The sequence below is a fragment of the Neovison vison genome, chromosome 5, assembly GCF_020171115.1.
Source record: "Neovison vison isolate M4711 chromosome 5, ASM_NN_V1, whole genome shotgun sequence".
NCBI classification, from domain to species: Eukaryota; Metazoa; Chordata; class Mammalia; order Carnivora; family Mustelidae; genus Neogale; species Neogale vison.
Genome location: NC_058095.1, coordinates 46,167,182 through 46,188,673, shown reverse-complemented (window position 1 = coordinate 46,188,673; position 21,492 = coordinate 46,167,182). Strand labels below are relative to the sequence as shown.

General features: G+C 58.5%; 1 protein-coding gene across 1 annotated transcript; it reads left to right on the top strand.

The window, feature by feature from the left end:
• Nucleotides 1–807: 807 nt before the first annotated feature.
• NGFR (nerve growth factor receptor) lies at nt 808–19,924 on the top strand. The gene is made up of 6 exons (XM_044248739.1): nt 808–921; nt 7,652–7,793; nt 11,131–11,490; nt 15,048–15,300; nt 16,776–16,936; nt 17,635–19,924. The coding sequence occupies exons 1-6, from the start codon at nt 850–852 to the stop codon at nt 17,934–17,936; spliced, it is 1,290 nt and encodes a 429-aa protein (XP_044104674.1). The 5' UTR covers nt 808–849; the 3' UTR covers nt 17,937–19,924.
• The last annotated feature ends 1,568 nt before the right edge of the window (nt 19,925–21,492 follow it).

The window sequence follows — 21,492 nt, the reverse complement described above, 5'->3', positions numbered from 1 at the left end:
TGCACAGGTTTACATGAATGCATGAGGGAGGTGTGAACACACGTAGTGGGTAAGCACATATCTATGTGAATTTGAGAGCGGGTGTATTCCTATGACTGTGTGCACACCTGTTACCCCTTCAAACCCATCTTTTGAGAATTCAGATAACATCCCACCTAAATGTCCCTTCTGCTCACTTTCAGGGTCAGGCCACCGGCTACTTCTCCCCTCCCCTTCTCCTAGGACTTTGCCCTGGGAAGGGACAGAGGTAGGGGTCTGGTATGGACCAGGAGATGAAGGGCGGGGTGGGCAGGGGGCATTCTTGCTGACAGTGGCTGGGTAGGGAGCAGGACCCCGGGAAGAAGCTGAAGCTGGAGGCAGAGGAAGATGGGTAAGACAGGGAACGCTGTGGGGGGTCTGCAGCGGAGAGGAACAGGAGCCGCAGAGGGGATGCCCTGGTCCCCGAGCATCCGGAAGCATCCGGGAGCAACGCGCAAGATCGCAGACCCGGCACTGGGTACCGGGTCGGAGTCGGAGGGCCCGGGCGCGGAAAAGCGGCGGCGGGGCGCGCGGGCGCGCATCTCCGCGCAAGTCCTCCTCCCTCCCCTCCCCTCCTCTCCCCTCTCCTCCCCTCCTCTCCCCTCCCCGAAGCGACAGGGCGGGCGGGCGCGGTTCCGGGGGTGGGCGGGCTGGGCGGGGAGGAGGCGGGGCCGCCGCACTGGCTTCTCGCAGCCCCTCCCGCTCGCAGCCAGAGTGAGCGGAGCCTCAGCCAGCTCTGGGGGGCGGGCGCTGGAGCGCAGCGCAGCGCAGCCCTATCCGTCCGCGGACCGGACTCAACTGGAAGCCGAGGGCTGCCGCGGGAGGCGGGCGATGGGGGCAGGTGCCTCCGGCAGCGCCATGGACGGGCCGCGCCTGCGGCTGCTGCTGCTGCTGCTCCTGGGGGTGAGTGCTAGCTGGAGGGCAACCCGCGCCCTCTCCCAGGACTGGAACCCCAGAGGGTTCAGGTTTCCCGAGGGAAAACAGAAGGGAGCTTTGGGATCCCAGATGCTGGGGATGGATGGCGGGAGAGGAGTCCGCAGCCAGGATCCACGGAGGAGCGTCTAGGGTTCTCAGAGCGCAGGGGCGACCCTGAGGCCAAGGGTGGAGATGCGGGAGAGAGGGGCGCACGGATGCGCGTCCTCAGGTACGGCGGAGGGTGCGTGTGGAGGAGCTGAGAGGGGTCTCTCAGATGTCTGGGTTCTGAAGAGGGCGTTTGGATGCTGAGACCTCGAGGCGACTTTCTTCCTGAGCATCTTGATCTCTGGAGGGTCGTGGGACGGAACCCAGGCTAAAGGAAGAGGAATGGGACCGGGATTAGAGATCTGAGGGGCGAGCGGAGCAGGGGCGGGGAACCAGAGACAAGGAGATAGAACAATGGGGGAGGTCGGAGGGACTGGAGGCAGAGGGGACCGGGCATCGGACAATGAGGGCCAACCAGACAATGGGGGGAGGGGTGTGGGAGGGAGAGCTTCGGGGGGCGGGGGTCGCCCGAAGAGAGAGAAATGGGTTAGGGAGAGGAGAAAAAGGACGACAGCGAGGGAGAGAGATGCCAGTAAAATGCAAGAGGGCAGAGAAGGAAGAGCGGACCTCAAAGTGGTCGGGGCCACGCCTGCCTGCCGAGGGACAGCGGGACGAGCAGGCAGAGCAGAGGGACGGACGTTTCCCGCGCCTGTCGCGCGCTCTTTCTTGCGGCCTCGCCCAGTCTGGGAACTGCGGCTGGGGATCCGAGGCTGGGAAGGGAGCGCCCACTTCGCCGGGACGAACCCTCTCCTTGCTTCTCCTGCGCCCGGCGGGGTCCGCCGACGCGCTCATTCTGGAGGTTTGAAGCCGCGCGGGGGACCGGAAGGGATGGAGCGGGCATTGTGCCACCCGGTCTGGCCGCAGCCAAGTCTCAGGGTGCAGAGCGCCGGGACTCAAGAGGCAGGGAAGGTCCCGGCGGCGCGCAGCCGGGGGTCGCGGCTGGCCAGGCGGCCCGCAGGGGGCGCTGAGAGGCGAGGGCTGTGCCATCTGCCGCTGCGGGCTAGCCTGAGGCTGCGCGCCGCGCCCCCACTCGGACCCCCCATTAAGTTAAGCCGCCCGAGCTCGGCGCCCGCAGTTCTCACCGGTCCAGCGCCCAGGCGGGTTGGGATTCCGCACGCACCTCAACCCTCCCCTCCCCCAGCTTTTGGTGGAAGACGCTGGGCACGGAACCGAACGGAGGCGCTCAGACGCCGCGGATTCCGCCTCCGCAGGGGACTGCGGATCCTCTTAAGCATCTAAGTCCATCCCGTAGTCCCAAAATACTCAGGAGGTGTGACCTGTGTGGGCTCAGGAACGGAGTGCCACAGAGTTTGGCAATAGGAGTCCTCACTCTCCCTGCTGTCTTCATTTTTTTCCTGAGCGTTGCACCCCTAACCCCCATTTTGCAGGGAGGAAGACTGAGGCTCTGAGAGTTTAAACGACTTGGCCAAGATCTCAAAGCAAGTTAAACCAGAGTGCTAGCCAGGCTGCGCCGCGCCTGATTCCCAGCGCGGCACTCCCCATACTCCTCCATACAGCCCATTCCCCGTAGGGGGGCACCCGGCGCCTTTCACCCGGCCTCTCGGCCGGCGGTGGAACTGTGGGAGCTGGGGTGGGCAGCGACCCCCTCTGGACGCTGGCCCCATCCCCGAAGCTCAGCTCCCTGGAGCTGTCAGTACCTGTGGCTTCGCTGGAGATTTGGGAGGGACTGCGGGCCGGTTTGCTGACTAACGCAAAGGGTTAGAGATGCTTCTTGACTGGAAAGGTGGGACTGGGGCGGCCAGCAGTGCGGCCCCCGGAGCGGCGAGGGCGTGGACTGCGGCCGGCGGCCGGGATGAGTGCCCCCACCAATAGAGAAGAGGCGAGGGAAGAGGGGAGCTGGGCGCGGAGGGCCTGGGGGCTCGGGAAGGTGGACCCCACAGAGAGCGGGCTCCCCGCAGCCCCCGCGGCGCTTGCCTCCGCCTCGCCGGGCTGCTGTCAGCAGACTGGCTGTGCGCACCGCGGCGGTCCGAGTTTCTTCCTGCGCCGCGGCGATGGAGTGCTGAAACCGGAGCGCGTCCCGGCGGCTCGGCTGGCGGGCCGCGCCGGTAATGGAGGCACTTTGTCATTCAGACGTCTGTAACCGGAGCCGCCAGGCTGGCTAATGCGCCTAATAGGGATGCAACGAGGGCAGCAAATGGGCGGACAGGAGCGGCCTGGCGCGGGGAGGTGGGGGGGAGGAGGCTCCGGGATGGAAATTGGGGTCTCCCCCCACCCCCCGTACCAGCCCGGGCCCATTCACGCGCCTAGATTCTTCCCGGGAGGGTGTGTGCGGGGCAGGGAGGTGGTAATAATAAAATTGGCTGAGCGCCTACTATGTGCCACGCACTGCCCTGGGTAATGTCTCTTGCGTCATTTAATCCGCGTAAGATCCCTGCAGAGTAAATCTAGTTATTCCTATTTTACAGTTGAGGGAGTTGAACCTCTCAGACTTCCGGGGCATGAAAGCAGGCTTCCCCCGTCCGTGCGTGGTGGCGCCCTTGGAACCCAGAATGATCAGCTTGGGGTTTATTCTGTCCTCCGTGGACAAGGTCTCCCTCCCACCCCCATCCCCCACCGCCCGCCCCGCCCCAGCCTTCTAGATCACGGGACAGGAGGACCTTAACCATCACTAGCCCTAATATTAGATCTGTGTCTCATGTCCTTGGCGCCACTCATTTGGCGCCCCTTCCCCCCACCCATAGTCCCCAGGCCCCTCTCAAAGTCTTCCGACAGCCTCATCCTCAGTTAATTAGCTTGTCTCTTACCCCAAATTCAACTGCTATCTAAGGGAGTAAAGCGCATGTACTAGCGTCTCCCCGCGTTTGCATTGACCTCAAAAGACCCTCCACATATTTGAACACTCTCCTTCCCCATGGTGGTGGCTAATGGCTCCATTCACCTAAGGAACCCCTTTGCTGAAACTGTTGTGAATGGTTAGGGCTCCTCACACTGAAGCATTCATAGAGTTTCAAATTCTTTCAACCATTTTGGTGTGTTTTCTATTTTGTCCAATTTGAAAAAAAATTTAAGGTTTTTAAAAGTCAACAATTCTAAGGGTGATTCCACCTTCGTTTTTTGGAAGCCTTGAACTGGCAAGAGGATTGCAAATATTCTCAAAAATAGGATGAAATCATTCCATCAAATTGGAAATGAGTAAACGTAATAAATGTAGATTTCAGGCACATGGGTCAGTTGATCGCTTTGGAGCAATAAGCCTAAATCCGTGTCATCCCTCCTTGCTTCCCAGCCAGGTAGAGGGCGTGGCAGGGGCGAGGCATGAAGCCACTTAGCAGAATTGCCCCCGTGAGCCTCAGTTTCCCCAGCTGTCAAACAGGAGGTGAAGGCAGTCCCTCAAGTCCTTCTCCCTCAGCATCTTGGCTTCTGGAGTAGCTGTGTGGAGTGATCTCTCCTCTCCCTCATGGGACTGTGATTTCCCTGGGCAGGGGTGGGGGAGGATAGGGTGAGGGTGGGGAGTCGGGGGCTGTCTCATTGGAAACACTTAGCTCAATGTTGAGCAAATAGTTGTTAACTAATAAATGGTTATTAATCAATTAACTGTGAGGAGAGCAATTCCCATTCTCCTTTGGTCCCCCTGCCCTCTTCAGACTTTTCCTGGTGGGTCTTTCTTCATGTCTAATCTGCCCCTCCTCTTAGGCAGTTTCCTCTCTTTGGGCCTGACTACAGCTCCCCCCTTCCTCTGCCTCCCGGCCAGGCTCAGCAGCCCAGCCCACAACAAGACACTTACCTGATAGCTAACATTTATGGAACTCCTACTGTACACTGGACAGACTTGCATAAATTATTTCACGTAAATTTCATGACAACCCTGAGCAGTAAATATTACCAATCCAACGTTTTGTATGGGAGAATACAGGCTTAGAGAGACTGGGAACTGCCCCAAAGTCGCAGACCGTTAGGTGGCAGGTCTGGGGTGTTTTGAAATAGGACACATAAAACAAGCACGGGAAACACATGGTGACTAATTATGGGGCCTGGAGTCCAAATCGAGGACTTGGGAGGAGAGCGAGGATGGAGGGCTATCGCCAGGAGAGCAGGCGTCAAAGGAGAGGGGCAGGCAGAGGCCGCTCGAGTGCCACGGACAGACCCCCTCAGCTCTCCACTGCTCAGCTCTCTGCTGAGCTCAACCAACGGGAACCCAGCCAGCAGCCACAAACGAGGCAAGAAAGACCTTGGGAAAGAAAACAGAGGGCTCCTGAAGTATGTGAACACCTTCATTTGGTGTCTACAGCATCTGAAGAGGCAGGTACTGTCACTATTACCTAAAGATCCTAAAGATAGAGAAACTGAGGCACAGAGAGATTTCAGCGTGTCCCAGATCACCCAGCTCTGATCCATGAGTCAGAGCCACAGGGGGCCACCGAGGAGGAAGGCAGAACAGCTCACACCTTTTACTCCGAGAATGCCCCCTTCCCCTCCCACCCCGTGCGGGTTCAGAGCCCACCTACACTCCCGATGTACACCTTCCTGCCCAGGCTAGTTAACACGATTTCTACATCCAGTTTGACCTAATGAGTTAGAATGGTAGGGGAGGGGCTGCTCAGGTCACACTCTGGTGTTGGCAAAAACTGACAACTGATATCTTGACAGGAAGGAGGGAGAGAGAAACACTAAAAAAAAAAAAAAAAAGGAAAAGAAAGAAAAAAAAGGCTGACAAGAACTCAGAGACAAAAGTGTGGTGGTGATTTGGGGTAAAGAACACGAGGCCTTCACGGCACTATCGCCCAGAATCATCACTGAGTCCCCCCTGAGTCATGCAGAAACCGTGAACATATATTCCGGAATGAGAAGGGTGCAACCATCGTGGATAACATGAAAAACATTAGGTGATCAGAGCAGCAAATCCTCAATTCTTGGGAAATTCAGCTTTCCTGAAAGTCACCCCCATTCTACATTTCCCGGCCAGGAGTTCTAGGTAATTGAGGTCGTTATTGTATTTGCACATTCTGAAATCCTGTAAATATTCAGGTTGGGTACCAGGTGCTGGGGCAACTGCAGTCTTGCCCCGCCCAGGGGCTGACCGTCCAGTGGGGGACATTGCAGCATGTGCCCCACAGTAAACCGGGAAAACATGTCACAGGGCTGCTCTGCCTCCTGTGGGAGGTGTGGGGCTACAAGATCACTTCCTTGAAGTGACATTTAAGCATGAGCCTTCAAGGATGAAAAGAAATCCAAACAGACCCTTCCCGAGTCTCTCTGTCCCTCCTGGGGGAAAGCCTACATCTGGGACACCCCCCGCCCCCACCCCTCCTGGTTTCTGGTCTGCAGATGTTCCCAGACCCGTGTTCCTACCACCTGGGAGAAGATGGTGGCAAATACCCCAGGACCCCCATCCTGTGCTGCCCTCACCCTCCCTGCTGGTCTCCTGAGGACCACCAGCTGCCTCCTACACAGATCCAACCTGTCCAGCCCCCTCCTTTTCCTGAACCCTGGTTAGACCTCAGGATATTTTGAAGGACTGGAGGGAAAAAGGAGTATTTTTGGCTATGAGCTTGCCAACATGGAAGCAAGGAATGTCCAAAAGGACCTTTAACACTCTGCTCTAGTCCCATGACCCCAGAGCCCATGCTTCCTCCTGGCACCAAATGGGAGCTGCATGGTCTGAGGCCAGGGAAACAGGCTTTGGAGTTTTATTAGACGCGAAGAATTTTTTTAAGGAATAGAAACATAAAGCAAGCGGCCAGCACTCTCCACCCCCTCCCCCCAAGGGAATCTGGCGCTAAATCGTTCCATCCATGAGCAAAGAGCAAAGATGCCTCGGTGGCAGGAATCTGACTCCCCTTTCCCCTGTTCCGGCGCTGTTCCCACCGGCTGCATGGGGGCAGGGAGAGGAGAGGGCTGGTGGCTGGAAATCAGACTCTGGTGGAACCGGGCTGCCGGGTGGTGAGAGAAGCCAGCAGGCGCCCCTTTTTCCTTGCTTGGTGCCAGACTCTGGCCAATTGGCCCCAAGTGGACTCTGTCTCTGTGGGTGAGGAGAAGGGAAGACTCAGAAAGGGAAAGCAGAACAGGCCAGGACACCAGGGAAGCATCTGGATTCGAACCCATGACCCCAGCCCTCCGCCTTCTGCTCTTGGGTACAGACACCACTCACTGACTAACATGTGAAACGGTAGAATTAAGGACCCAGAGGAGGGCCCTGCTAGCCTTTGCTAGAACAAGGCTTCCCTCTGTGTAGACAGGGCCCTGCAGCTGTCCCTCCAGGGAAGAGGCATTTTGGCCAGAGTTTAGCTGCCAGGGGCCCTCTTGGTGGGGAGCCCCGTGCTGGCCAGCCGCCCACTGCTGGGTCCCAGGCTGCCTTCCCCATGTGGTGTGTCCTCAGGATTCCAGAAGTTGCCATCACCCCAAGATGAACTCTGTAGAACATGAGTATAGGGGCTCTGACCTCACACCCCCGGCAGCCTGCAGGGGCACCCTGTCCCCGACTGCCTCTCTTCCCCCGGCCCCAGCTTTGATGTGCCTGATGCCTCCGTGGTGAGCTCATCCGGGCCCAGGTGGTTCCAATAGAAGACTTTAGGAGGGGGTGTTTGATCTCTGGGAAGACACCCCCTCTTGCTTCTCTCCCCGGTCTGACCTTCCCATCTATCCCCCCGCCCAGGTGTCCCTTGGAGGTGCCAAGGAGGCATGTCTCACCGGCCTGTACACCCACAGCGGGGAGTGCTGCAAAGCCTGCAACCTGGGTGAGGGGGTGGCCCAGCCTTGCGGAGCCAACCAGACCGTGTGTGAGCCCTGCCTGGACAGTGAGTACAGGGTCGGGACAGTGGGGGGGCGGTTGGGGGAGGGGCTGGGGGGGAAGGGAGGGTGCCAGGCCTGGCAGAAGCATGCCCACTAGAAGCCTGACAAGGGCTCTGCCTCCTGGCAGGGTCTCCTCCCCACCTCTGTGTGGGCACCAGAATGGGTCCGGCCCAGTATAGGAGGCGAGAAGGGAAACTGAGAATGGCTGAGGAAGTCTGCGGAGGGAGGACCTCACGATGAGGGATCCCCAGGGGTGCCCCTTCACAGCCCCCAGGTGGAGAGTCCTGGTAGGGGAATGTGGCCAGGTGGGAGGAGAGGCTGAGGCTGAGACCAGCTAAAAATACCATCTGCGCTGTAAAATCAATGGCTGCCACTTACTCTCAGTGTGTTTGGGGGGAGGGGAGGAGGATCAAGTCCTGGCTGCCCTGGAAACTGACCTTGGGGGATCCTGGGAGCATGTGGCTATCTGTCCCCCCAGCTCTGACCAAGGAAGCAGAGCTTTCCAGAGGTAGTGGGAGCAGGGACTGTCCTCACTGTGGGGTGGTGTTAGATGGGAGAGGGGGGAGGGGAAGGGGAGAGAACCGCATTTTCCGGGGCTGCTGCTAAAGGATTCAGAAGGATGGCAGGTCTGGGGGCTGAATTCTGTGTGCTTTTGACCCAGGCCTCTCTGTCCCTGCTGGATGCCCCCAGCCTCAGCTTCTGCCTTCAGGCCACTGGCTCAGTGCTCCTTTCCTGCCCAGAAACAACCTCTCCCTGCCTAGTCACACTGCACCGCGTACCTGGGCCAGTGGGAACCATATCAGATTCTTCTTTAATCATGATAGGAGCAAGGGTATAGGAACTGGGAACTCTTTTTTTATTTAAAAAATAGATTTATTTGTTTATTTGAAAGAGAGAGAGAGAACACGGCGGGGGGGAGGGGTAGAGGGAGAGAAAGAGAATCCTAAGCAGACTCCCCGCTGAGCGCAGAGCCCCATATGGGGCTTGATCCCACAACTCCAAGATCATGACCCCAGCCCACATCAAGAGTCAGACATTTAACCAACTGAGCCACCCAGGTGTGGACCTCCAGGTTCCACCCTAGGAACTAAGAATGCTAAACTCATCTGCCTAGTCTGACATCTGGATTCCTCTCTACCACACCCCGCAAACACACACAGCCTTGTCTATCTGGCAACCCCAACTCCTTGGTGTTCCCAGTCACACAGTTTTCCTTTCTCTGTGCTTGTGGTGGGTCCTGTAAGTCCATCCCATGGCAGAGAAGGGCCTGGGCCTAGATGGAGAGACTAGACATTCTGTCGTGCCTTTGCCACCTTCCCACCTGTCCTGGCCTCCCAGAGTTTCCATCCCAGGACAGGGCTGGCCAACCGTAGGCTACACTAAAACCTCCTCTCTCATTTCCTAGACTCCTGCCCAGATCCTCTCTGCCCTGGACCCTAAGTCTCCCAGGATGGGAACTCACTCCCTTCTGTCAAAGCAAGAGGTGGGGTAGAGAAGCCCAAAAGAGGGAGGCGCGGGCATCTCCGGGGAACGAGGGACAGGAGCTGGAGACCAGCTAGGAGGTGGTGGCGGGAGTCCTCCCTCCCAGTTGTTCCCCCTGTTCCCCTCCCCCCTCCAGCTGTGTTAACAGGCTGCCTTTATAAGCTCACTTTATGGCATTGGAGACCCCAGCGGACTTTCCCCTCTATCCTCAAAACGTTTCCACAAGGAAACCCATTAAGCTCCTGCCTTCATTCTCTGCCAAAAAATACCACATTTTCCCCACCCCCCCCAAAACTGTCTCCCAGGAGTTTCCTACTAATTTTCTGTGCTTTCCCATGGGCAGCCCCCCCTCCAATTCTCTCCCCCTCCAGTGTGACTAAACCCACCCCCTGCCACATGTCAACCAGATAGAATCCTCCTGTTTGTATAAGCTGGACATCCTGCATTTGGAAGTCCTTTCTGCAGACCCTCTCCCTGGGACCCAAGTTCACTAGAGTTGCCATTGTCCACCCCGGGGGGCCCAACCTTTGCAGGATCCCTGTGGTGTGTATAGTGCTTTATGGTAGAATTTCATTTATTCCCCACCCCAACCCTGTGAGTGGAGATACTATTCTCTGTTTTACAGAGAAAGAAAAAACTCAAAAGAGGTGAAGTAAAACACCCAGTGTCACAGCTAATAAGTGGCGGAAGCAGGTTTTAGGTCCAAGTGAGCTCCATCCCTGGGAAGAGAGACCCAGGGGTTCGTCCTCTGCCAGGACTGGCTTGAAACTGGTCTCTTTCCAGGCCCATCCTTGTCTTATCTTCTCTTCCCCCTCAGCGGCTTTCCTTTTCATTTCTCTCTGCTTTTCTTTTGCATCCGCTTCTCCACTCCTACCCTGAAGATAAGAGCTTCGTGCTCCTGGTGTCTTGGTTCCTTTAGAGAAGTCTGAGATCAGAACCCAGGGCAGGCTTTCATTTTCCTTTAGTGGGATCCTAGTCTTTACTTCTACTTCCACACGCTGAATACACCCTCCTTTCCTGGCTCCCGGTTCCTAAATCCTGCTCTTTCTGCCCCTGGAGCAAGGGTACATCTTTCTGCATTCCGACTGGCACAGAGTTCTGCACCTGGGCGGGTAGGGATGAAGAGGATTTGGCTCTTCGCCTTCCCCTTCCTTGCCCTTGGAGGAGAGAACCCCTGGCGTTCCTCCCTTTGTTCTATCAGACATCATAACCATTAAGAGAGCATGAGTCAAGGGTGAGCTTGGAAAGCTCCCCTTTGTGCCACTGGGAAGGGCAGACGACTATACAGGCAAGTCCTTCTTGCTTTCTCAGCTCCAATCCCTCCTGCTGATTCGCTGTCTGAAGCCAAGCCCTTAAGCAGCGTGGGGTAGCGCCATGGGTGGGAAATTCTGCGGTCTAACCCTGGTCGGGCCACACCTGAGCCCCCACCTGCGGGAAGAGGACTAGAAGGGCAGTGGAGGCGGGAGGCTCCCTCGTGAAGGCCCGCCTGTGCCTGTGTTGGGTTGACAGCCCAGTTCCGGCCCCCGGGGAGGGCTGGATGGGAACCACGCTCAGATTATTCCTTAATCACGCTGGGAACAAGGGTCCAGGGCTGGGAACTCTCAAAGAGTATTTGCCAAGAAATGTACCGGGCTCCAGCTGGGTTACCCACGAAGCCTCACACTCCAGGCCTCTTGCACCCAGGGCTCCTGGCCGCCCCTGCCCTCCTCCTTCCCCTTGGGCAGCCTGCAGATCTCACAGATGTGGGGGAGGGGGGTGGATCCCGAGGGTTCGGGGAGCAGCCCCTGCATCCCTGGTGCCCAGGCAGCGGGCGGCGACCTTCCAGGCCCCTGGCTGTCCCGCGCGTCCATCTGCCCACAGGTGTGACCTTCTCGGACGTGGTGAGCGCCACCGAGCCGTGCAAGCCGTGCACAGAGTGCGTGGGGCTGCAGAGCATGTCGGCGCCGTGCGTGGAGGCGGACGACGCCGTGTGTCGCTGTGCCTACGGCTACTATCAGGACGAGACGACGGGCCGCTGTGAGGCGTGCCGCGTGTGCGAGGCGGGCTCGGGCCTCGTGTTCTCGTGCCAGGACAGGCAGAACACCGTGTGTGAGGAGTGCCCCGACGGCACATACTCCGATGAGGCCAACCACGTGGACCCGTGCCTGCCCTGCACCGTGTGCGAGGACACTGAGCGCCAGGTGCGCGAGTGCACGCGCTGGGCGGACGCCGAGTGCGAGGGTGAGCGCGCCGGGCCGAGGGCGCCCCCTGGGGGTCGGGGAGGGCCAGGCCGGGGCAGGTGGGGGAGGCCGCCGCCCTCCTTGGAAGCCCAGGCCCAAAGGACCCCCTTTCACCGCGTCCTTCCGTGGGCTGCGTGTTGGGAATACCTCCAACCTCCTCCCAGGCCGCAGCTACTCCACTCCAACTCAGTTTCCAGGGCTTTCTTCGCCGATGGCTGCCCGCCCGGGGTTGGATGAGCGGCAGATAAGCAACTTGGAGGTGGCCACTGTGGCCCAGCACAGTGCAGGACATGTCTGACCCTTGAGCAGGCTCTCTGGGCTGGGAAAAGGGCCTTGAGGACTCTCAGGAGTTGGGACCCTTTGACTGGGAGGCATGGTGTGGGTCCACAGTGGTTTATGGCTCTGGCACCTGGGATGGAATCTGCTGTCACTAGCTGAGTGATGGTGGGGAGATCACTCTTATCTCTGGATCTCAGTTTCCTCATTGGTCATACAGTTTTCAGCGGTGTCCCGGTCGTGGATTAGGGAAGGTGACTGGTCCACTTTAACTGGTGTTGTCTGGGGGCGGGGTCTACAGTGGTTGTTACCCTTCAGCCGAGGATGGTGTTGGACTCAGGGAATGCTAAGGAGGTGGTGGGCGCAGAGGACGAAGGGCAGCAGGAGACCCAGGGTTCAGGAGCCCAGGGAGGAGATGGGCGCACATGGAGGGCTGTCGGCCCCGGGGTGGGGGGTAGGAACTGGTGCGCTCACCTTAGTCGGGCATCGGGCCCCAAGGAGTGCACCTAGTTCCTGGGACAATGCCTTTATTTTCTGTCCATCCCCCATGCCTGGGCACCTCATTAGCTACTTCCCTTGGGGACCTCTCCCTCAGGGTGCCTTCACTCTAAGCAACCAGTGCCTCCTTCAGGGAGCCCCAAGTTTGTTGGAAAAAGATAGCCCTTGCCCCAGTCTGATGAGGTAGACATCCCAGCATTTAGGTCCCAGGAGGTCCCCCATTCTGGGGGAGGCAGCACAGCCTCTGCCTTCAGTGCATCCCCAGTCAGATGAGGGAGACAGATTCCCTGCCGTGGGGAGCGTGGCTGCCTTCTGCATCCCGCTATCCCTGGCTCCCGGAGCTCAAGCTGGGGAGGGTGGTTAAACTGGGCTGAGGCCAGGGGTGTGTGTGTGTGTGTGTGTGTGTGTGTGTGTGAAGCTTCCTGCATGGGGGTTGGGAGGGGTCGCAGGAGTGGGGCCCAGAACAGAGTGGTTCCGGTGGCGATCGCCCTCAGCCAGGAGACAGGCAAGTGGCGTCAGGCACAGGGCAGAGCAGGGAGGGAGATCCAGCAGCTGGCAGGCGGGCAGCACTGTTCATGGGCAAGTCTAGACCAGCCAGCAGGGGGACTTAGTCAGGGGCGCGGTTAGAGCAAAGAAAGGTGGTGGCTGGGGAGGGGAGGGTCCCGCCTTTGGACTTGTTCACAGGTTCCTCTCAGGCACCACCCTATTCCCCCAGCCATCCTGAAGGAAGAGGGTACCCCCGACGGCTGTGTTTATCCCTGCTCCTCTTCTGTTCTCTGCTCTAGCCTCTGAAGGGTTAAATGTCAGCGGGAGCAGAAGGAATCTTCAGGAAATGGAACTGGATGGTGGTTTGGTTGCTCCCCCCCTTCCAGTACATTGTACTTTCTTGTGTATACATTTCAGGTGTCAACATGGTGACTCACTCAGCCTTGGGGTCTCTTCCTCCCCCTCTCACCCCAGTGAAATTTGGGTTTAGGAGTAACCGGTCCCTCTCTCCACCCCCAAGTCTGACAGCTCCCATTCCGGAAATGGCTGTCAGGACTCGCCAAGGGCTTAGGGGGTTGGAATGCTGGTGGACATGGCCCCATCTGGATCTCATCCTACTGTCCCCACCCCCCGCATAGCCCTGCCCCAGAGGGGACTGGAGAGATGAGGAGAAAGTGCCCTGCACAGCCCTGTCTTAAGCCTGGTCTGTCCTTTAATGCCCACTGCCAGTCTTTCCCCTTTGAGATTTCTGGAACCTCTGTGATGGCCTGACTTACCAACACCCCCCAACATACCTTTGGCCTCTGGGGTGGAGGGGGGTCCTAGCCAGTTGTTTCTCAGCCTCAGGGCTCAGAAGTCCCCACCAGCTTCCCCTAGCAGGGCAAGAAAAGACCCTCCCCAGTCTGACACCCTGTCTGGGGCTGCCAAACGAAACGACAGGGCTGTGTCTCCACTTCCCGCCCTACCGCTGCCCCCCAGGGCTGAGCTGGGGGAGGGGGAAGATGGGGCAGCAGGTGGCAGCCCCCTCCCTAGTGCCAGCCAGATGGATTCCAGATTCACCTCAGGGGGCCTTACCCCTCAGAAGGTGCTGAAAATGGGGGCCTTTGAACCATCTTCGTCTTGAGCCGAGGAGGCCCGAGAAACCAGGGGCAGCTTCCATTCCGACTTGGGTGGGCAAACGGGGTGGAGCCAGGGAAGAAATGCCTCCCCTTCACCCCATTGGCATGTCCTGTCTGCTGCCTGTCCCTGCCCCAGGCGTGGGAAGTGAGGACAGATGGGGTAGGCAACTTTGCCCAGACGGGTACCCTCAGGCCGTCTGGAGCCACAGCCCCTGGGACAGCCCCTGGCTGGGTGGCACAGTGGAAAATCCCGCCCACTGGCGCCAGGAGGTGCCAGGCCCCCTGTCAGGGAGGCTGGCAGTGCCCACTGACATGAGAGGGCCAAGGTGGGTGGCAAGGCACAGTCCTCCCCGCCACCCCCTCGCCCAGGCAGTGGGTAGTATCTTCTTTGGAGGCCTTTGCCCCACCAACAGCCGGCTTCTGCCCAGGGAGGCTGGGGACTACCCAATGCTATCTTCTCTGGCTGGCGAGACCACATGGTTTGGTTTGAGGGCCACAAGACCAGAAACTGGCTAGCCGCTAGCTAAGGGCCAGCTGGAGGGAAGCCAGCCAGCTGGTTACCCTCTACCCCGGCCAAGCCCAGAGTTAGGGCATCAGAGACCATAAGGGAGGCCGGGTGCCAGTTCTTGGGGAGGTGGTTTGCGGGGAGGTGTCTTTCTGTCCAGACCTGAGTAACCTCATCCTTCCTCAGGACCAGGATGACTGGGACTGTTGGGACAAACTGGGACAAGGCAGAGTATGACATTTTCCCAGAGCGATGCCAGCTAGAGGCCTCCTGGTACCCACTCTCTCTTCTGGGTGTGTTTGCCTCCATGCCAGGCTTCCGGGTACCTGGGGAGGCAAAATAGAGTCCTAGGGTCCCAGCTGCACCTCAGACGCGAGGGGGCTTAGAGACTGTCTCTCTTAGCATCCCCATGCTACAGATGGGGATTTGAGGTATTGAGAGGAGAAGGGTCTGGTCCAGGGTCACACAGTAAGTCAAGGACAGAGCTGAAGGGGACCCAGGCCCTTGCTCTTCTCTACCGTCATGACTCATAGTCACAATCCTGGCTCTCACCCTCCCTGTGTAACGGCCTGGCGCAAGGCAGGGCCTGGGGAAGAAGGGCTGGAGCTGGTCAGTAGGGCAGGGGAGGGGCCTGGGTGGGGAGCGGGCCCTCACTCCTGCAGCTCCTTCCCCCAGAGATCCCTGGCCGGTGGATTACCCGGTCCACGCCTTCGGAGGGTTCAGACAGCACCGCCCCCAGCACAGAGGAACCCGAGGGACCTCCAGAGCAAGACGTCATAGCCAGCACAGTGACAGATGCGGTGACCACAGTGATGGGCAGCTCTCAGCCCGTAGTGACCCGAGGCACTGCCGACAACCTCATCCCTGTCTACTGCTCCATCCTGGCTGCTGTGGTTGTGGGCCTGGTGGCCTATATTGCCTTCAAGAGGTGAGGGGGGAGGGGCAGGGGACAGACAACTGGGCCTCTGCTCTCAAGGAGGGCTTTACCATGATCTTGACCTGAAAATTCACACACTTTTTAGAGTCAATCCCAAACCATGCTCATCCTCACCATCTGCTGCCCCTCGCTGGGGGTGGGGGGGTGGGGTGGGGTGATTCCTGTCCTGTCTGGCACCAGCACCGCCCGGCTCCCACGCTGCTCCCCTCCCTGACTCCCCACCCCCAACTGCACACCGAGCTTTCTTTACCAGCCACCTGTGCCATCATCCCTCAAACCTCATTGCCCGCCAATGACCTATGTCCTCATGGGTCTCCTCCGTCCCATGTCACATTGGGGATGCCGTCAATCCATCAATCCATCCAGAAATTCAAAATGTGCAAGAACTTCTGGAAAGAGTTTTATTTATTTATTTATTTTTAAAGATTTTACTTATTTGTTTGAGAGAGAGAGAGGGAGAGAGCATGAGCTAGGGGAGGAGCAGAAGGGGAGGGAGAGGGAGAGAGAGAATCCCAAGCAGACTCCACGCTGAGCACAGAGCCCGACGCCATGGGGCGCCATCTCACCACCCTGAGATCACGACCTGAGCCAAAACCAAGGGTCAGACACTCAATGGACTGAGCCACCCAGGCGCCCCTAGAAAGTGTTTTAAATGTTCCAGTGCATTTTCCATTCCTAAAAAGAAAATCTTCAAAGTAATCCATGCTTGTTTGGGTAAATGCAAACAAGACCAATGTCTTGTAAAGCAAAAAGTAAAAGACCTCTTTTATCTCTCCAAATCCTACCTCTCTCTTCATTGGAATCTGTTTGGAATGGATCCTTTCCAGCCATTTTCTGTGCCTTTATAAACACATGTACATAAAACTTTTTACAGTTAGACATAAACACAGAGAAGTTTTTTTTTTTTTTAAACATCAGTGGGCTCCCACTCTCCATATTCTACAACTTACCTTTCTACTTAATCTCCCTTGGGAGAGCTTTCCCCAGGACATTTGGATTATCTGATTGTTTGTAAGTGTTCACTCGGTGTATGGATGGATCCTAATTCATTTGAAGTCTTCTTTTGATGCACGTTTGACTTATTTTCAGCTTTTTCTTATTGCTAATAATAGCAGAGGAAATCCTGGTGCATATCCCCGCACACATGTGGGAGTAGTTTAGCAGGGTAGACTGGGAACAGTGGAATTCCAGAGAAATCACTGGGCGCACCATTCATTGTGCGAACATTCGTGGAACCCTTGCGGTGTGCACCGAGCCCTGAGACCCAGTCCGCCAGCACAGTGCTTCCGGTACAGGCCAGAGGCGGGCGGAGATGGAGAGGAAAAAGGACCATAGGTGGTCTAGTGGCTCTGCTTGGGGGGGGCCTGCTAGGGCCCCGGCCCCCACACATCAGAGCACAGATCCCTGAGGTCCCTGGCCTGTGCGGGCCCTCGCCCCCTGAGCCTGGGCCTGTCCTCTGGCTCCAGGTGGAACAGCTGCAAACAGAACAAGCAAGGAGCCAACAGCCGGCCCGCGAACCAGACACCCCCACCGGAGGGAGAAAAGCTTCACAGTGACAGTGGCATCTCAGTGGACAGCCAGAGCCTGCATGACCAGCAGCCCCACACGCAGACGGCTGCAGGCCAGGGTGAGCAGTGAGGCCGCGGGGAGGGGGAAACTGAGGTAGGAAGGAAAGGAGTGAGTAAGGGTAGACTGTCGGAAGGACTGCTGGAGGGGCGGGCTCACAGGGAACGGGGCCTCTGTGTGGGATGGGAGAAGCAGGCAAGCAAGCAATTGAGGAGGAGAGGTCTTTCCAGTGGAGAGATGTGGGAGGGGAGAGCTTTGGACAAACTGGTGCATCCAGACTCATCAAGCTAATTGTGCCCCCTAGGGCTAATTACTCCCCAAAGTGGCTGCGATTAGCCTCCTGCCTTAGACTTCTGGGGAACAAGTAGTTAATGATGGGCCCTAATTAGTGGCCCAGAGCCCAGCTCCAGGACACTTGCTGTGGTGGAGTCTGGGACTGAGTGGTGTCCCTCCTCTGCCCTGCCATCTTGCCCAGTTGCTTGGGGGGAGGGGGTGGGGGGTGCCGGGTGAGATGGCAAGGGTAATGCTGACGCTATGGGCAAGAGAGGAGGCGAGTCAGCACCCCAGACCCCTCTGCGGCCCTGCCCCCCATCCAAGACCTCTGCCTCCAGGCCCTGGGTGGGGCTTCCTCCTCCCTCCCCCGACCAGGGAGGAGAAATCCTCAGCCCTTCTTGGGTCTTAGCCCAGGGGCCCCCAAGCCCACTGTAGGGAGCAGGGGGTGTGGCGGGTCGCCTCTGATGCCCCCCTGGTTCTTGGCAGCCCTCAAGGGGGATGGAGGTCTCTACAGCAGTCTGCCACCAGCCAAGCGGGAGGAGGTGGAGAAGCTGCTCAACGGCTCTGCGGGGGACACCTGGCGACACCTGGCCGGTGAGCTGGGCTACCAGCCGGAGCACATAGACTCCTTCACCCACGAGGCCTGCCCCGTCCGAGCCCTGCTTGCCAGCTGGGCCGCCCAGGACAGCGCGACGCTCGACGCCCTCCTGGCGGCCCTGCGCCGCATTCAGCGAGCCGACATCGTCGAGAGCCTGTGTAGCGAGTCCACGGCCACGTCCCCCGTGTGAGCCGCCCCCCGGAGCCCCTGCCCTGCCCCCACATTCCGACGACTGATGCTCTAGCCGCCCCCACAGGCCAGCGTCAGAGCTGAGCTCCTCTGGGCAGGGCCGTGGGGTCCAGGCCCCTCCACCCCTGCCCTGTCCCGGCTCCTGTGTGGCCCCGTCGCTTCTGATCACTCTCTCCGGTGCCAGAAGGGCCCCTGCTGCCCCTCCCACCCCTGCCCCTAAGCATCCCATCTGCATCTTCTGCTCCCCTCTCCCTACACATCGAGGTGGGCCAGCCCTTCCCACCTCAGCAGGTGTCAGGTCTGGGGGGCTGACACCAAGGGCGGTCTTGGGGGTGATGACTAAGCCCCAGAGACTCAAAGGGAGAGACCGAGGAACCAGAGCCATGGGCTCTACACTGTGAACTTGGGGAATGAGGGACCATCACTGTGGCCTACGTCCTCCCTCAGCCCCCTCACCCTCCTCTCTGGCCCAAGATGAAGATGACCAGAGGCTTGTCAGAGCCTCAAGGGGCTTTTGAAGTCTAGTCCTACACCCTTGTTTCATGTCTAGGACAGACAGGCCCAGAGAGAGGGAGCGACTTGCCCAAAGCCACCCAGCAATGGGGAGGACAGACGTGGGCTGGCCCCCCGCTCTCTGAATTAAGGGGTGCAACCTTCAGGTTTTCTTGAGGTTAGAGAGCCGGCGGAGGGGTGGTGGGGGGCAGGGAACCCTCTGGGAAATGTCTCAAAGCCAAATCCAGTGTGCCCTCCACCACCTCCAGGCCTGTCCAACCCCTGTGGAGATGGGAGGCTTCGCCCAAGGCCTGGTGGACTGATCCATCACGGTCAGAGTCGGACTTGATGGAGCATGGTTTGAGGTTTGTGGAAAAGGATGCTGCTCCCCTTTGCCAATCCCGCTTGGGCATGCCAGTGTGGCGTCCACGGTGTGGCCCAGTGTGCAAGTGGCTTCTATCCCAGCACAGACCCGGAGCCAACACAGGCAGTGTCTTCTCCTAGAGCCAGGCCTGGGGGTCAGGGACTAAAGACCCCCAACCTGGGACAAACATACACACACACACACACACACACAGAGCAATCCTGCTTTACTCCACAAGTTTTTTCTCTTGGGCTGGGACCGGATCCTGCCCAGGGCAGCTGCCAGAGAAGCACTGAAGGGATTTGAACTCGGCTTGCCCTCTTTCCTCGCCCCTGGTTTGGCGGGCCAAGGAAGGCTGAGGCTTGAACTGGCGTCTGGCTTCCGAGGGCCTGCACGTGGAGGAATGCTCCTCCCCCCCCCATCCTTCCTTTTCCTGCGAGCCTGGGTTTGGCTGGGCTCCGACCGCTGCGGAGAAGAAAAGCGGACCAGTGTGGGAACGCAGCAAGAAGGAACGGAGGGAGACTGTGGCCCGCAGAGGGCCTCCCCACGCTGAGAAGATCCTGCGAAGGACTGTTTGTTCCCTAGCTTGGTGCCAGAAAGGGGCCGTGAGGTCTCACGGGGTCCCTCCTGGCCTGTTCTGTTTTGCTTGACGTTGGAATGAGTGTGGCGCCCCTCTATTTAGCATGACCGAGCCCCGAACCCCAAGCAGGGTGTGCGTGCTGACAGCTACCCTATCCCCAGCCCAGGGTTTTCCCAGCTCCGTGTAAGGCAGTGGGAACATTGTAAGTAGATGGCATTTCTGTGACCTCAATCTGATGGGAGGGAGGAGGGAGCTCACCTGCTGGCCCTCACCTGCGCACCTGGAGAGCGGGACAGGATCTGAGTGTATTTATTTTCCTCCCCAGCAGCTGGGGAGGGGGTTGGGGTACCGCAAGTATGTTTTAGCATGTGTTTGGTTCTGGGGCCCCTTCCGCCTCCCTTTAGACTGAGATGAAATCCTTTTCGCCACCTAGCTGGGGGCTGTGAGCCCCAGACTCCCTGTCACCTCCCCCTTGCATCCTGTGTAATCATTTCTTGGGCCTTCCTAAAACCTACACATAAAACATAAATGATGAACATTATAATAGCAAAGAAAGAAAGCCAGTGCAAAGAGATTTTCTGGAAATGCATGTGATTGGAGCCAGTGGGGGTTGTGTGTGGCAGGAGGGACCCAGGTATACTTTCTAATTTGGTGAGTTCCTGTCCTATTGTTTCTCTCCTGCCCCCCACCCGCACAAAATGGGGAGTGTTCATAGAAATCGAGCAAATCCACATGTGTAGCCATGAAGTTAATTTAAGTGGGATAGGGAAGGCATGGGGGCCCTCTGCCCCCAGGTTTTGGTGAGAAAAGTGAAAATGACCACGCAGGAAGCCGGCCAGCTGTGAACTTGACCAGATGTCAGAAGTGAAACTGACCACAGGGGAGCTAGAGGCTGGGTAGGAGGGCCGGGTCACAACCCCACAGCTCCCAGCCACCCACATGGCCTGGGAGCCGCACACTCACACCCACACACAAGCACACACACAGGGTCTGGCTCCAGATGGCCTGGCAGGAGCCTGGCTGCTTGGCCTGCACGGAGGCAGGCCCCTCCCTTGCGGCTCTCGAGGGGGGCAGGTCCCAACCCCGGCTCCTGGCAGCCTGGCTTCCCAGCCCTGCCTGGCCCGGGAGTGGCAGGATTCCCGGACCCAGGCCTGTGCCCCTCTCTGAGGCTGGTCCGGCAGCTGGTCAGAGCAGCTCAGCCTCTGCTGGGCCCTTGGCCGGGTCTTCTGGTGGTGCTGGCTCATGGCTGCTGGGGAAGGCCACGGGAGGCTTGCTCTTCCCGGAAAGAACAGAAAACAAATCTTCGTGGTCTCAGGATCACGCAGGAGCCAGCCGGGCCCCAGCCAAGCCCCAGCCAAGGATTAGATGAGGCGGAGAGTGGGGCTACCTTCCATCTCCCACCACCACCCCCATGTCTGTGAGGGCTGTGGAGGAGGGTGATTCGGAGTCAATGAGAGAGATGATCTGGTACTCGGATAATCCCCAGCGTGATGGGGGAGACAGGCTGTGTCTTGAGGAAGCCTTCTGTCTGCTGGAAAAAACACAGCCCTGGACTTTGGGTACCTCTCCTCTGATGAGGGAGGTACAATCCCCGCCCTCAGAGGACCCCCATTCTGTTGGTGGGGGGGAATGCCTCTAATTTGGTGGGGGAAAGCCAGATGCTGCCTGTGGGAATAAGGGAGACACAGTCCAGGGATCCCGAGCGGGAGACCGCAAACAGGACCTGGGTGGTGTGCCGCGCCATGCCGGGGGTTAGTAGGGCGCTCAAGTTGGAGACTTGTCAGAAAAGGGATGTTGAAGCTGAGCTCTTACCGAGAGTGAAGTCAACAGGCTGGGGAGGAGAGCGTTACTGGCAGAGGACACAGCTCCGCAAAGGCCCCGAAGAAAGAGACAGCAGAGCACATGCGGGCGTGGCGAGGCTCCTGTGCCTGGAGCCCAGAGAGAAAAGAAGGTCAGCGGGGCCAGATAGGGAAGGGCTCACAAAGAGACGGACTAAGGGGTCTAGACTACGTTCTGAGAACACTGGGGAGTCACTGAGGGATTTTTAAGGGGGGTGGGGCATGCCACAGACAGACTTCCTCTGAGAAAGCCCTCACTCTGGCTGCAGTTCGGAGGCTGGAG

Excerpts from the sequence above, each read along its gene's own strand:
- NGFR (XM_044248739.1), top strand. The coding sequence starts at position 850 with ATGGGGGCAGGTGCCTCCGGCAGCGCCATGGACGGGCCGCGCCTGCGG. Across the intron at positions 7,794-11,130 it reads GTGTGAGCCCTGCCTGGACA|GTGTGACCTTCTCGGACGTG; the intron begins GTGAGTACAGGG and ends ATCTGCCCACAG. Across the intron at positions 11,491-15,047 it reads GGCGGACGCCGAGTGCGAGG|AGATCCCTGGCCGGTGGATT; the intron begins GTGAGCGCGCCG and ends TCCTTCCCCCAG.